General features: G+C 38.7%; 2 protein-coding genes and 1 non-coding gene across 3 annotated transcripts; 1 reads left to right on the top strand and 2 right to left on the bottom strand.

The window, feature by feature from the left end:
• Positions 1-2727: 2727 nt before the first annotated feature.
• LOC116889710 (protein translocase subunit SecA-like) lies at positions 2728-5506 on the bottom strand. The gene is made up of 3 exons (XM_032890591.1): positions 5355-5506; positions 3125-5176; positions 2728-3034 (listed from the first exon to the last, which is right to left on the bottom strand). Exons 1-3 carry the CDS (start codon positions 5504-5506, stop codon positions 2728-2730), a joined length of 2511 nt encoding a protein of 836 aa, XP_032746482.1.
• A 6112-nt stretch (positions 5507-11618) lies between these two features.
• On the bottom strand, positions 11619-12548 carry LOC116889708 (L-lactate dehydrogenase-like). Its single transcript, XM_032890590.1, has one exon. The coding sequence runs from the start codon at positions 12546-12548 to the stop codon at positions 11619-11621; it is 930 nt and encodes a 309-aa protein (XP_032746481.1).
• A 73-nt stretch (positions 12549-12621) lies between these two features.
• Positions 12622-12694, top strand: Trnah-gug. The gene has a single exon. It is a non-coding gene; the product is annotated as a tRNA-His (tRNA).
• The last annotated feature ends 844 nt before the right edge of the window (positions 12695-13538 follow it).

Genomic DNA, 13538 nt, shown 5'->3' with positions numbered 1-13538 from the left:
CCAATCTTTCTTCTAAGAGATTTTTTATTTCGTCCACCAATTCTTCAATCGTCTTGTCATCGTTTCATATTGTCACAGCATCCTCTGGTTTAACCAGAGGAGATAACTTACGATTTTTATCCTCTTCGTCTCTTATTTCTATTGATTTTTTTATGTCATCAAGGGTTTCGTTGGTTATTAGATTTTTCTCTTTGAGTTCCTTATATCTTCTCTGACTACGCACATCCAGGCTTGCGGTTAAGTATATTTTTAGTATTGCATTGGGAAAAACTGCTGTACCTATATCCCTGCCTTCCATTACTATGTTGTAGTGTTTACCGACCTCTCTCTCTATTACCAGAACATATTGCCTTACGTGGTAGTCTGCAGCTATTTTGATGGTGTGTTTGGTTACTGCGGGGGATATTAGTTGGTTGTTGGGAATTGGTTTTCCGTCGAGGAATCAGATGTTTTTGTCGAAGATGAATTTTTTCTCTTTCTGGAGGTTGGATAGAATTTCTGGAATGGTAAGTCCTCCGACGGAGTGATTTAAGATGTATCAAGATAAACCTCTGAATATGAGTCCTGTGTTGACTGATAGATAACCTAAACTTTTTGCCAATTCCCTTGAGAGAACGGATTTTCCAACTCCTCCCGGCCCGTCTATTGTTATCTGAACCAGCATGTAAATATTTTTACACTTTATCGTTAGGATATAGTTTCTAGGAGATGACGACAAAAAACTCAGAGATTTCTCTGGAGAAACTTGACAACTGAGAAGTACAGCCAGATCCTAGAAAAATACACGAAATTGCAGCATCTGATGCCAAGATAATAACTGAGAATTTTTTCAGCAAAAGAAAGAAAAAGACCCTCTTCCTATGGGGATTAATTCTAACCCTAATCATTTTTGGAGCCCTTAAAGGACTGCTCAACATTAATCTAATTGAGTTTTTTCGAGAACTTTCGTCTTTTGGCAATATTCCTTATTTTGCAGCCACCATCATTATTGGTCTGCTTACCTTTTGGGTGTGTGAGGTATGAATAAGGGTATACGTTATTAGGCAGAAACTCAAGCTAAGGAACGTTTCCAGAAAGGATTGGGTTTCATTTTCCCTTATAGCATTTCTAATTCAATCTGTCACCCCCTTTTCCATTGGTTCAGAGCCATACAATATATGGTGATTGACAAAGAAAGGTGTTCCTGTCAAGGATGCTACTGCGGCAACCGCAGCTAGTTCTATTTGTTGATTTTTTGCACAGTTCATCGTCACTTGACCTTCTTTCATCTACCTCAGCGTCAAAAATTGGGACAAGATTTCCACATTCCAGATAGCTAGTTGCTATTGGATGGTTCTTGCAGGACTGATAGTTGACATTGTTGTCTCATGCTTTATTTTTGTGATTAGCTACTCTAGCAGCGCTCACTTCTGGATTTCCAAAATAGTAAATGATATTAAGCGACAGATTGGCTTCTCCTATTTGACCAGGGATGAGTTGTTTCATAAGTATCTTCAGAACAGTACCTTTAAAAATCTTTACATAAGATATCTTTGGGATCCTTCCACTATAAGAATCATCATTATCTATATACTGTCGAACTTGTGGATATATTTCTTGTTCGCATTTTCTCACCGATTATTCCTATACCCGTATTGGGATGAAGTATCATCTACCTGAAATTCCTATCATATCATCAACATAGCAACTACTTCTAATAACTTTCTTCCCCTTCCGAGTGCTGAAGGTTCTTTGCAGGCGGTGCTTCAATCAATGATGAAGCACTTGGTTAACTTTTCGTTCCCAACATCTGGTTTTCCCTCTGAAAATGATCTTCAGACGTGGAACAACTACACAATTTTTACTTGAAGGTTTTTCAGTAAGTATCTGGGTCTTGTGATTGTGTTATTTTATTTATCTTTTCTTGGAATAAAAGATTGATGAAAACGTAGATCCAAACAAGTTACTGGTTTTATAAAGAAGGGAATAGGATTGCACCCGACACTAAAAACCAATTAGTTGCCGTTTACCATGTGGGGGAATTTGGCTCTAAGAATTTTTTTAATGTATTGTAGTCTTGACTTTAGGGATACTTCGGTGTAGCCCATTTTTTGGCAGATCTCTGCATTTTTGAATCCTTGACATTTAAGCATCAATATTTCTGCGTATTGTGGCTTTTTGGTTCTTAAAAATTCAAGAACCTCCTCGAATGCTATTTCTTTGTCTAAGTTCATTACAGTTCTTCTTTCTCCTTCTTGAGCGTTTCCTTTTTCCTCTCTGGAAGCGATCTTGCAAATAAATTCATAATGAGGTATAACATTGTGATTTAGAGTTTCTTTGAGTTCTCTATAGATTTGGTATCGTATCATCAAATAGAAGAAATTTTTGAAGGACATGTTGTTATTTCCCTCTATCCGAATGTTCTTTATCGTTTGTTCAAAGGCCTGGTAGATTAGGCTAGTTATCTCTTCGTCGCTGACATCGATCATGTCTGTGTAAATGGTGTTCTTGATTGTTTTTTTGGTTCATCTAAAACTTGCGTCGTAGTAGAGTTGAAGTAATTCGCTCTTGGCCTTTGGATCCTGGTTTTCCTTGATCCTTTTGATTAGTGCAATGGTGATATCTTTGAGGTTCATTTTGTTAACGTTGCGAATATGCTCCGCATGTTAAATTTCGACTTCATATCTACTTGGGGAAAACCCGAATAATTTCCCGGACGAAAAATTTAGACCGGGATTTTTCTTACTTTTATGCCCAAATCGGATGGGAGTTTTCGATGATGAGTTCGTTGTCTTTCACTTCCTCTTCGTTTCGAAGTGATCCGGTTTTTGAGCTGTATGAATCCTTGGAGTAACGTCTCATGGAGGTTAATTTATTCAGGTATTCATGTGTCTCTGGACCTATGTCTCCATTTTTGATGTTTAGGATGTTCTGTATGATCACCTTACCGCAGATTACCAGAGATTCCTCGAAGGATTCTCCTATCTTCTCTATGAAGACGTTAAGAGGTGATTTCTGTTCCAGAGAGTGAAAGTGAACGTTGTTTCTTAGTTTGCTGACAAAGTCCAGGTGGTTCTGTCAGGCCATATCTATGGATCTTAGAAATATATGCCTGATGTATCTGTCATACTGGTCAAAGACATACTTGTTCTTCTTTTTTTCCAGAGCTTCGCACATTACATCCGTAATGATCTCTTCTATCTCCATTACATCTCTTTGTTTAAAGTGATCCTTGGAGAAGACCTCATGGAAGAATAGTTCTTTGTTTAGGAACTCTATAAGCATGTCAACGTTTAGCCTTCCTAGTTCATTCTTTTCGGTGAAGTCTTTCATAAGCTGTCGAACCACCTTCTTTGATATTCTTATGAGTAACTGTTGGTTGTCCTTGTTGGTCAGAAGATAGTGTCTTTGCTTGTATAGGAGTTGCTGTTGTTTGGACAGTATCTCGCTATACTCAACCAAGTTTTTCCTCATGTCGAAGTTGATGGACTGAACCTTTTTTTGTAGACCCTTCAGGGTCTGGGAGATGAATCTACTGTCGAAAAATTCTTCCTTGATTTTTTTGGACATCTTTTCGAATTTATCTCCCATGAATCGTTTGAAGATGTCGTCCTCCAGTGATATGAAGAAAATGGATTTCCCCGGATCACCCTGTCTTCCGGAACGACCCCTCAACTGATTATCTATTCTTCTGGATTCATTTCTTTCGGTCCCTAGCACAAATAGTCCACCAAGATCTTTTACCTCTTGGGTTAACTTAATGTCTACACCCCTACCTGCGATGTTTGTTGCTATGGTTACGGCGTGTTTACGTCCGGCCTTGGCAATGATTAGACTTTCTTTATCGTGGTTTTTGGCATTTAGTATTTCGCAGGGTATGTGGTTTTGTAGAAGTCTTTCGTATATTTTTTCGGATTCGAAAACCGAGGAGGTACCCACAAGAATTGGTTGTCCTGTGACATAGTGTCTTTTGATTTCGTCAACTATTCCTTTTAGTTTCTTTTCCTTAGTGGCAAATATTACGTCGGGCAGATCTTTTCTCTTGATGGGTTTGTTGGTGGGTACTTGCACAACTATCATGTTGTAGGTTTCGGAAAATTCCTTGGCCTCGGTTAAGGCAGTACCTGATAGAGCTGCAATTTTCTTGTATAGCCTGAAGAAGGATTGGTAGGTTATATTTGCTATAACCTTGTTCTCTGGTTTGATCTTCAACCATTCTTTTGCTTGTATTGCTTGGTGTAGTCCTGCGTTATATGTCTGTCCATATAGCAATCTACCCGTATAGTAGTCGACGATAATTATTTCTTCCTCTCCCTCTTCGTTTTTTCCTACGATGTACTCCTTTCCATTTTCGAATAGGTAGTTGGCAACCAGTGCATTCTGTATCTTGTGGATTAGAGCAGAGTTATCGAAGACATAGAGCTTGGGTATTCCTAGCATGTGTTCTATCTTGAAGATGCCGGTGTTAAGTAGAGATACTGTTTTGGTCTCCTGGTCTACCAGATAGTCTTCTGGACTGAGTCGCTTTACTAGTTGGTCAACGTCTATGTAGGATTGGGCACTTTCTTCCGCCGGGCCAGAAATAATCAATGGAGTTCTGGACTCGTCTATAAGAACTGAATCACCTTCGTCAATGATTGCGAAGTTGAGGGAGGGAATGAGAATGTCCTTTTCATCGTAGACCATGTTGTCTCTCAGATAGTCGAAGGCCAGCTCTGAATTTGTGGTGTATGTAACCTGGCAAGCATACATTTTCTTCTTCATCTCGGGAGTGAGGTTGGAGGTGATAAACCCAACCGTAACTCCAAGAAAGTTCAGTATCTTCCTGCAGAACTCTGAGTCTCTTTTAACTAGATAGTCATTGACCGTAACAACGTGGAGTCCTTTACCGCTTAGGGATCCAATATATGCCGCAAGAGCAATGGTAAGGGTTTTTCCTTCTCCAGTCTTCATCTCGGCAAAGTTGCCTTCATATATGATCAGAGCGCTGGTAAGTTGTGTTTTGTAGGCAAATAGACCATGAACTCTGTAACAGGCTTCTCTTACTGTGGCTAGAGCTTCCGGAAGAAGGTCATCTATGCTCTCTCCTAGCGCTATTCTCTTGAAATAGGATTCGGTTTTGTGTCTGAGTTCGATATCCGTATATTTTCTGAATTCAGGCGCCAGTTCTTCTATTTGGTTAATGATCCCGTAAACTCTGTTAAGTATTAGGTTAGCGGGAGTTAATACCTTTAGTGGATTTAACTTACTTTTTTGTTGAGTGTCAATTTTTGTATTCGCTTAGGGAAGTGGTTTCACCTTTAGAAAGAACATATTTCTCCAGTTGTGATCTGTAGGAAGAGAATTGTACGTCTGTTCCGGATATCAAGTCATACTCTGGCATCACTATTTTTCCATTCCTGTATATTCCTTTGGATCTAAGGGGTTCCACGTATCCCAGTTGATTGTTTATGTCTTGCATTCTGTACAGTCCAAGAACATTCCCCTTGTCATCTGTTGTTAGGGATCCGGAAGCCCCCGGATTCATGCTATTGTTGTCTATTACATAGTTGTATCCTCAACTCATTAGATCTTTATTTCTTCAATTGGTTCTCGTGCTGTTTCTGTATCCTTGATTGTTCTCTAGTCATCCCACATTGGCTATTCCTGGAATTGGTTGACCTTTACTATTTTTGATTCAAAGATCCTTGTGAGGCGGAAGAACCATTCGACTAGCTCTACCGTAATATCCCGAGTAATTACCTTTACTTATTGAAGTATTTTTTACTCCACTTGCCGGATATCCTGCGATGAAGTAGTCCTGGTTCTGTGTTGAGTGACCAGCCACTTCATCCGAAAAAAGATTAAGTGCCTTGTCCTTGTGAGTTCCACTTTTTCTATCGTATTTTCCATAGAAGTTCCTTGTGGCCATTTGGGCTTCTTGAGGGCTTTCAAACTCAATCTCAAGAACCGCAAAATCCTTGTAGTAGTTGAATCTAAGAGGCATTTCGCTGAATTTATTGATTCCTTTTCCCATGTAGTTGATGGGAACATACATTAACTTTGGAGATTTAGCCAGATAGTAGAGAAATTTTTCGTCGCCCCTTAGGTCTGACCATTCGGAAATGTTCCACCAAACATTACCTCCAACTCCGGTTAAAGGAGCATAGTCTTGGCTTTTGCTTTTTTGATATCGCTCATATTGTCTTATCCAGGCATCATCATTTACTCCTAGAGCATTGTCTTTGAAGAGAATGAGAGGAGTGTGCATGGGCCACATTCGTTCGGTTCTACACCCACTACCAAGTTTTTTGGGTAGAGTTTGCTGATATGGGTTGCTTTCGAAAGACATGTTGGAGATGACATGGGCATTTGTGGCAATGAATCATCTAGTTGGATAGCTTTGTTTGTCTTTGGGAAGAACATAGTCTAGAAACCATCCAGTTCCGGATGTGCATGGAGTCATTAGCTTAACGCTGTAGTCTTTTATGATGGATATTCTCTCGTATCCCACTTCCATTGGTGTTGGTTTGTATCCTTTGTGATTTTCGAAGCTGTTGAGTTGGTGGCCGCCCAAACTGTCATCAGTTTCTTTTGATTTGTTGAGTTTTGCTATTAGGGCAGTATTTCCGTCGACTGATTGGGAATAGAAATCGCAACAAACTCCTGTAAGATTATTGATTCCGTATATACCGGCAATTAATCCCACCAAGACCGGTCAAGCTATAAAGTGAGGTATTCCGAAAACACCTCTAGATTTACTCATAATTTAGACTTTGTAGTCTAGCAAAACAATTCGACAAAGCCCCTCTCTCATCGTAATGTTTGCATATGTTATGAATATAATACAGAATTAATTTACATTCATAACTAAAGTTAAATCTACATCCCTCTTAACCTCCTGGGCTCAGGAAAGAATGGGAAATTTTAACAATGAAGTTTTTATCGTCGTCCACACTTCCATCTGTCCTAAAGAATTTCTACTGATTGGCCCTACCCTTGGGAGGTTCGGCAGCTGCTTCTTCCTATTTAATTTACAGTAAATCCTCTTTCGCTCCTACATCCGAGAATAATTATCTTGCTAGAGCTACCCTTTCTAAATTTGAGGGAAGTAATCTACACGGTAAGAACTTTTCCTATTCCGATGAAAATCAAAGAAAACAGGCCATAGCGCAGGACGTAGACCGTCTAAATGGTTTCTTTAGAAAATATGACTTTAAGGATATCTCCGTCAGTTCTGGTACTTCTTCCAGTTCAGATGCGCAATTTTATCTTCACGTCGTAGATAATCATCCCCAAACCAATCCCAATTTATTATGGATAGATAACTTTCGTACTAATCAAATAAGCATAGACAGATACGGATATGAATACGATGAAAACGGAGTTAAAACTGCTAATTCCAACGCTAAGATCCATTCGCTTGTTCCTTGGCAGAATATTGACCTTGATAGTCTTAAATTAGAGGGAGAGGATGTAAAAAAACCAACAATTTCCCTTAGATTCTTTGAACAGAACATACCTAAGAAGGAGGTTGAAATTCTCACCAACACGGATGAATCTAAATATAAGATAGATGGCAATGACTCTGCTGAAGTTAGCAAAGACTGATTCGTTTGACTCGATAAGGGCCTCTTAACCCTAAAACCCAATTATTCTCTTCAGACCTACGTATTCAATCAGGAAGGAGCTCTTACCCAAACAGGGATCAGTTCCATTTTAGGTGACGCTGCAAATAGAAATGACACTCAAAAACTGAAGCTCCAGCAGTCTAAACATAACTTTGAGTCTCTGGATGAAAAATATAAAACTTTTGCCAAGAACTATATAAAAACTTTCATAGACACATCTTCCACAGACACCTCCACAAACTGATCTTCGGTAGTCAATAGTGTTCTGGCCTCTAGTTCTTTCATCAAAACCGATGACCTTAACAAAATCCACAACAGATTTAAACAGCAGAACCATGATCTATCCGTATTTCAGCCTCACCTCATCACCAAGGTCACATCAGGAACAGTTGGTAATTGAAAGATATCCCTGAACTTGGAGAAGGAGGGACAGGATGGAAAAACAGATGCCGAAAAAGAATATGAAGCTCGCGATCTCACCAAATTATCTTCCGGCGCCGCCGAAACTGAATCATCATTCCGCAAGAATGCCATTAAGTTAAACGTTGACCCAGACACCAACAAGAATCTTAGACTTAACGATATTTTCGACTGGGTCAAGAACTATAGCATTCGAAGCTTTATGTTCTCAGACAAGTATGAGACTATTTCTTCTACTTATTCTTCCAATCAGGATAAGACTAAGGAGGCTTTAAATATTCTTCAGTTCCAGCACAGCAATGAATTCGGCATATACGTTAACCAACAATGGATATCCATCATAGTAGCGTCCCTATTCCTTACGGGCATCATTTTTTACCTTATCACCACTTTTAAGGGTTCAGGAGCCATCGTGGGAATGTCCGTTGCAGCTACAGCGGCAAATGTTGTTGGGTCTTTCTTTGCTCTAGGCTCCTCTATGTCTTTGGTTGGGGTATTTGCTGTGTTTGTGGGCATTTTATATTCCCTATTTCTGGGCTATTATTTGCTTTCCTTTCTTAAAAAGATATTTTCCATCGAGTTCCTGGATGCGTCCAACGTCTGGGCCGTATTCAAGAGAGGCATGGTTATGTCAACCGACATATCTTTATCTTCCTTTATATTCTCCACCTTTTTGGCTTTTTTCGCTCCTCTGAAATTTAGGGAGTTTGGAATAGTTCTTTCTCTATTTGTTATCTTTTCCTTTCTGTGCGTGTCTATGATGGGATGCCTTATGGCACTACAGAAGGCTTACGGAAACTTTTCCCATTTCAATCGCTACTTCAACGGTTTGCGAGATTACAACGATAGGTACCTGTTTATGTGCGACAAGGTATGTCGAAACAAGATAGGACTATTGACAATCACTGGTTCCGTATTTTCTATATTTACCATCTGTGGAATAATTTTTTTATTGATGGGATGAAATTCCTTTTCTCTATTTAGGGAGAATGTTCTGTTAATTCCTAACTCCAGTTCTACGGATCCCTCCTCTAATCTTTCTTCCAGTAATATTCCATATATTAAGCTTCCATCCAAGGAAGGATTTGTATACTTGGCTAAATCGCTTTCTTCTCCTTCATCCTTCTCATCCAACAACATCATCATTCCCACAAAGGCATTTAGTGATAGATTTCTTATTCAGGATATATCTGTTCCAGTGGTATGTTCTTATGCTCTTCTAAGTGTCTATGTGTTTATCAGATTTAAATTTAGACAGCTACTTGTGCTCTTGTCTAATACTTCCATTTCCCTACTGCTATTTGTGTCCATTCTTTTGTTGAGCAGGGTGAATTTATCCTCGGCCTCATTCCTTGCTGTTTGCTCCTTTCTGTTTATGTCCATTGTTTATAACGTAATGTCCTTTAGTTTTGATCACGCCACAACTGAAACTTGATACTCTAAATTGTCTAAAGATATACAGAACAGGGTATATGGACAGATATTAATATCCATCATTTGGCTTGTGGCTACTTTGTCTATTACAGGACTAACCTTCTTCTGGATGATTTCCGTTTACTTGGGTCTCTCTATCCTTCTGGCTCATTTCATGACCCTATTTTTCATTAGATTTTTTAGTGTTCTTGTGGGTGGTGCCAAAAATTTAATAGATAAAAGAATGGCTCATAACGTTCATGGACAAGACCATTCGGAGACCTCCCTTGATCTATACGATGAGGAGATAATTGATGGTATTAACAGAAGAGTTTATTAGTAGTCCAATGATCAGAATTCGGAAACCCTTAAATCTACAGCTGATAGATACTGGATACATTGTGGTTCGTGAGCCGGAAAGACAGGAAACCTTTGTGTTCAATGTACAAAAGATAAATGTTTTAGGAGACAACGACTTCTCGGTTCAACCCCTTTCAGAGGGTCAATTCATTCTTGATTCAGAGAGGATGATTTTGAAGGTGGACGGAGAGATGCCCAGGAATGAAAAATGATATGAAGTGGCTTTGAATCAGGAAGATGGCTTCTATGAAATTAAGTCTCCAATGTTTCCCAAGACTTCTTCTCTAAAAGGAGTTCAGTATCTTCTTTCTGTTTTGTCATTCGGTGTATTTGGATGTTGGTGCATGAAGAAAAATCATAGACAATCATTACGACTTGAAGATTTCGCGGGTTCCTTTCGTGATGAGCTTGAGAAACTTTGGAATCTGGAATTGATGCCATTGGTTTATGAAGACCAGAACATCAATAAGACTTTGGAGGAAAAAGTCATTCAACTAGGAGGTGAAAGAATTCTTGATGATTTCATAAGTCTAAGAGATAAATACGGTAGCCCCCAATCAATTCATAATATTCTTGAGGCAGCAATTGTTCAGAAAGAAAAAGATGAAGAACTAAGGAGGATTATTGAGTCATTTGGAGGACTTGATGAACTTTATGATTTCGTGGATTTGAAGAAGAGTTATGGGCTCAATCTACGTCAAATGAAAGACATCATTAGTACTTCACAAAGAATGTTGAATACTTATGGGACTATGACGTCTGTGGAAAGAAATCTGGATCAATTCAGCACTCTTACAGGCAAACATGGAGACTATAGCGAGATAGATCGTAAGCTTCAGAATTGCTCCAGAGTTGATGCCCTTCAGGAACAGCTAAATCAGAGTACAAAGGAACTGGAGAGGTGGAGTCAATGTTTCGAAGGAAAAAATGTTTCTTATTGAGAGTCTGAAAGGGATAAGTGGCAGAATTTAAATGAAATTTATGAGGGAGGACAATTGGAGAAGGAAGTAGATGGCATTTTAAACGATTTAAGTAATTATCACTTTGACAAGAATATAGCGTGGGAAGCTCAGGCGCAAATAGATTTAAACAATTCAAGAGGGCGGGCTGATTTTATTGTTAGATTCAAAAATCCCGCTCATGATCATCATGTATTTTCCGTGGTTATGGAGTGTAAGTTCTCGAAGCCATCTCATTTCACACACGATGAAATGTTTCCTGATCAATCCGAAGAACAACCAGACAAAAACATTTTTAAAAGATGACTGAAGCAGTTGTGTGAATATTGCTCTCATAATAAGGCTCAGTTGGGAATCCTTGTTCTTAATCACAACAACCCATTTCTAGAATCCAAGAAGATCTTTCGTCTCTCTCCATATCATCTGGAGCAAAATTTTCAACACCTTAATATTATTGTCACTTCTATAGAGCACTTACAGTTGGTGTTATCGGTGATCCAATTCATTCACTCTTCATATTCCCCGGATATTGATTGGAGAGTTACCGAGAAAGTGGAGTTTATAGACCAAATGAATATGGGACCCTTATTGCACGAAGTTCGCAGTGCTTTTCTTCTTATGATCGATCAATATGAAAAGCTTAAAAAGAAATCCAAGCAGGCCGAGAAAGAGTGCAATATGATGAACAAGTATCTGGCTCAGCTTGAAAATCAATTTAATGATGCCTTAAAAGCTTGAAATCAGGCAATCTTCCATCTCGACACTTATTCCAAAGTAAATCTGTTGGAGGGGCCTATGGAAGCTGAATTGAAGAAAGAATATGAAGAAGATGAGAAATCAGATGAATTCAACTCCTCTGAACAGAAGTAGTAAAGGCTTATACTTGAGCGTTAATATCGGAAACTATTTTGTAGGAATTGGCAAGTTTTTCTTTTTCCATGGAGTTTAGTTCAAGTTCAATTACCCTTTCTATCCCATTCTTTCCTAACACACAAGGCACGCCAAGAACAACATCCTTCAGACCATATTCGCCCTCAAGAAGAGAACCACACACAACAATCTCTTTTGTGTCTCTAATAACAACGCTTAGTAATTTAGCCATAGCTGCACCAATACCGTAAAATGTAGCTCTTTTTCTGTTTATGATTTCATAAGCTTTTCTGGCAACTACTTTCTCTAGATCGGTTGTGTAGTTATCCTGAGTGTATCTTGACTTTAAAGTTGAAATGTGTTGTCCGCACACTTTAATGTTTGAGTAGGTGGTTACAGAAGAGTCCCCATGTTCACCAATGACATACGCACCTTCCACACTTCTTGTAGAAACGCCCATATCTTTGGAAATGGCAAGCCTCAATCTAGCTGTGTCAAGCACAGTACCAGAACCTATAACTTTGGCTTTTTCAAATCCTGTTTCTTTAAGGTACGCGTAAGTAAGGACATCAACCGGATTGGCGCAAATGAAAGTTATTCCTTTGAACCCAGAAGCTTTGATTTTTGAAGCAATATCTTTTATGATCTTTACGTTATCTTGAACCATTTGAAGCCTTGTTTCTTCAGGCTTTTGTGGTCTACCCGCAGAGATAACTATATAGTCGGCATCAGAAAGATTGCTGTAGTCTGACGCATAGATTTTGTATTGAATAGGCACAGAATCTATTGCGTCTTCAAGATCAAGAACGTTTCCATCCCTTCCATTTTCGTTAACATCAATTACACCATATTCAGAGGCTAATCCTTGATTAATAGCGGAATATAGAAAGGATGTACCAACCGCCCCGGAACCGATTAATACTACTTTTATAGCCATAATTATCTTACTATTATATACCGTGAGAATAAAATTTATTTTAATCCCAATCTAGAGATTCTTTCTCTATATGGCGGTTATGGTGAAGTGGTTAACACTCCTGATTGTGGTCCAGGTACTCGTGGGTTCGAATCCCACTAATCGCCCCATTTTTTAGATGTTTAAAAGACATCCTTCCGAGATCCTTAATCTTGCCAAGGCTTCAAGAAAACTTAGAAAATACGAATACGAGAGTCTCTTTCGTAAGGGATGTGCTCTTGTATTTTGAATTTATTTTCTATCCCTAGTTTTTTTCACGTCCTGAATATTTGGTCACTCTCACGAAAGTCTTCTTGTGATTAATAGCAATTCCTTCACCAGAATATTCTTTTTTCTTAACCCTAATATATTCCATGAGATAATAGTTGGTGGTAAGGCTATCGTTTATATGCAGGGGGCTGCCACCGCCGATTCCTTCACTCTAATATGCTGTTATCTGATTTGTCTTTTCTCTTTTGTAACTATTTTTCTATTGTCTGTTTGACTCTTTGTTATTTCCTATCACACTTCAGTTAAGGGTTTCCATTATGTGGCATGTTTGTCCATTTTCCCAATAGTTCCTTTCTTCCTATTAACCATTCCTACCATACAATTGTTCATATATAAATGAGACCTTTGGAGAAAAAGAGCCCCAAGATTCAAGGCTTTATTTACCAAGGAGAAGCTGGATTTATTTGAACATCAATTTCTTCCTACTGCCTTATCCAGCAGGGAAATAACTGAACCTTTTACTTTTAAACAATATAAGTTTTATTTTCGTAAAGACATAAAAATAGGATGGATCGCTTCTCTTTATAAAAAACTTAAGTCTTTTTTAGACTAAAGACCTTTCCTGCCAGGTGCCCAATCGATGTTCCCTCTAAATCCTTTCCGAATTCAATCTTTTTGGCTACAAGCCTAGTGTGGGGATAGGTTTTTTTGTCCTTTTCCTTTCAATATTTTTGGTCTCCT

This window comes from Rattus rattus, unplaced genomic scaffold (assembly GCF_011064425.1).
Source record: "Rattus rattus isolate New Zealand unplaced genomic scaffold, Rrattus_CSIRO_v1 PGA_scaffold_59, whole genome shotgun sequence".
Taxonomy (NCBI): domain Eukaryota; kingdom Metazoa; phylum Chordata; class Mammalia; order Rodentia; family Muridae; genus Rattus; species Rattus rattus.
Note: the sequence above shows the minus strand (reverse complement) of the source record. Positions and strands in the feature narration are given on the sequence as shown.

Coding starts and splice junctions, on each gene's coding strand:
- LOC116889708 (XM_032890590.1), bottom strand. CDS start 12,548: ATGGCTATAAAAGTAGTATTAATCGGTTCCGGGGCGGTTGGTACATCC.
- LOC116889710 (XM_032890591.1), bottom strand. CDS start 5,506: ATGAATCCGGGGGCTTCCGGATCCCTAACAACAGATGACAAGGGGAAT. Junction 5,177..5,354: donor GGAAAAATAGTGATGCCAGA/GTATGACTTGAT, acceptor AATACTTAACAG/AGTTTACGGGATCATTAACC. Junction 3,035..3,124: donor CTGGAAAAAAAGAAGAACAA/GTATGTCTTTGA, acceptor GGACTTTGTCAG/CAAACTAAGAAACAACGTTC.